Source organism: Helianthus annuus, chromosome 3 (assembly GCF_002127325.2).
Source record: "Helianthus annuus cultivar XRQ/B chromosome 3, HanXRQr2.0-SUNRISE, whole genome shotgun sequence".
NCBI classification, from domain to species: Eukaryota; Viridiplantae; Streptophyta; class Magnoliopsida; order Asterales; family Asteraceae; genus Helianthus; species Helianthus annuus.
The window spans coordinates 171,991,511-171,993,175 of record NC_035435.2 but is presented as its reverse complement, the minus strand read 5'-3'; the positions used below and the strand labels follow the sequence as shown (position 1 = coordinate 171,993,175).

The following is a 1,665-nucleotide window of genomic DNA, read 5'->3' as shown; positions in this document are numbered from 1 at the left end:
CCTAAATGTAATTAATCTAGAGCTACTAAGACTAGTACAATCAAGTTTCATTCCACACTTTTAGAGCCGCATTCAATCAAATCAAAAACTTAATATTACACCATCTGCTTTGATTCAGGCGAATAACCGTCTCCGGTCTCCCTGTTTCTAAACATTACCAGTGCCTCCTCTTTCAACTTCAAGTCTCCCCTTCAATTAATACTCCTCCCCTTCCAAATTATAAAAGCACTTTCCTATGTACTTAGGTAGCGTTCGTTTCATGGAATGGAATGGAATGGAATTAGAAAGTTTTTCTTTGTAAAATTGATCTTGGTTGGGGGAGGGAGGAATTTGAAATCCCATGAATTTCTTTAATCAATGAAATTTGTGACTATTTCAACATTCCATTCCATTCCTTCATTAGAGTGAAGGATTTCTAAGGAATGTTGAAATAGTCACAAATTTCATTGATTAAAGAAATTCATGGGATTTCAAATTCCTCCCTCCCCCAACCAAGATCAATTTTACAAAGAAAAACTTCCTAATTCCATTCCATTCCATTCCATGAAACGAACGCTACCTTAAATGATTAGACCAGGAAAGTGCTCCTGTAATTTAGGACGGATGGAGTAAAACTCTCTCTCAAAAAACAATCATATAGAACAGATGGAATGCAACACTCACTCACTCACACTCAAGTATTTGGAATGGTAGAAGTAATACTCTCGCTCAAAATCAATTATATAGAACTGGTGAATGAGTACTCTCAGTCTCACACTCACTCATAATCTACTAACTCACAATCTTCCTGCATCTCTTCACAAAGGTAGCAGACCATTCAAACATTCAAACAATGCCATTATACTCCCCAATGGAAGCTCAAACCTTGAACAATCACTACTAAAATAAACACAGTCAATTATAACGATATTCGATTAACTAATAAATAGAAACAAAGCAAATTCACAGGCACATTAACTAATAGCCTAGTCAATCAACTGGCTTACTAAAATTAGCTTCATATATGGTGAGATTTGGACAGTATAATCTGTACCTATAGTTTTCCATGAGATAGCGTAATACAGAAAATTAAAAAAATAATAATATTAATAAAAAGTGAAAACCGTTTACAAACCTGCTATCACCATATCCGAAACCACCGCGAGGACTACCACGGCGACCGTCGTAACCACCGTCGTCCCTACGAGACCGCTTATACGGAGGACACGGAGACGTCCTACGAGGAGGAGGAGAGTGTCCACCACGACCGTTGTCTTCAACGTCGCCGGTGCCGGTGCCGTTGACGTCGCCGTCGTCTTTACGATCTAGGTTGCTGCCACCTTCTACGGCATCCACTGACATGTTCATCACCTCAGCCATTGTTGTAGATGTGAAAATTGCAAACCCTAGAACTGGTGGCATGTTCAGTTAACTTGTTAAATACAAAAATACAAAAAAAAAAAAAAAAAAAAAACCGCCATTAATTTTTTTAAACTGGTTTTAACAAAATTCGATTTGGCCCGACTCGGACCTTTGGTTTGGAACCCGGTTCACCATCCACGTTCAAAACCGGTTTTTCGGCTTTTCTAAAGGTAAAAAAATCAGTTAAAAAAAACGGTTCCTCGCTAATTGTGTTGGCTTTTTTTTACCGCTAGATTTAGAAGTGTCGTTTTTTGGCTTGTTTTC

At 38.1% G+C, this 1,665-nt stretch overlaps 1 protein-coding gene across 1 annotated transcript in view; it reads right to left on the bottom strand.

Moving 5' to 3' along the window:
• LOC110930902 (serrate RNA effector molecule) overlaps window positions 1-1,406 on the bottom strand; it is an 81,816-nt gene extending 80,410 nt beyond the window's left edge. The window contains exon 1 of the mRNA XM_035987771.1: window positions 1,115-1,406. Coding sequence (XP_035843664.1) covers window positions 1,115-1,401 — 287 coding nt within the window. The 5' untranslated portion in view covers window positions 1,402-1,406. The remainder of the gene's footprint in view (window positions 1-1,114) is intronic.
• Between the last annotated feature and the right edge of the window lie 259 nt (window positions 1,407-1,665).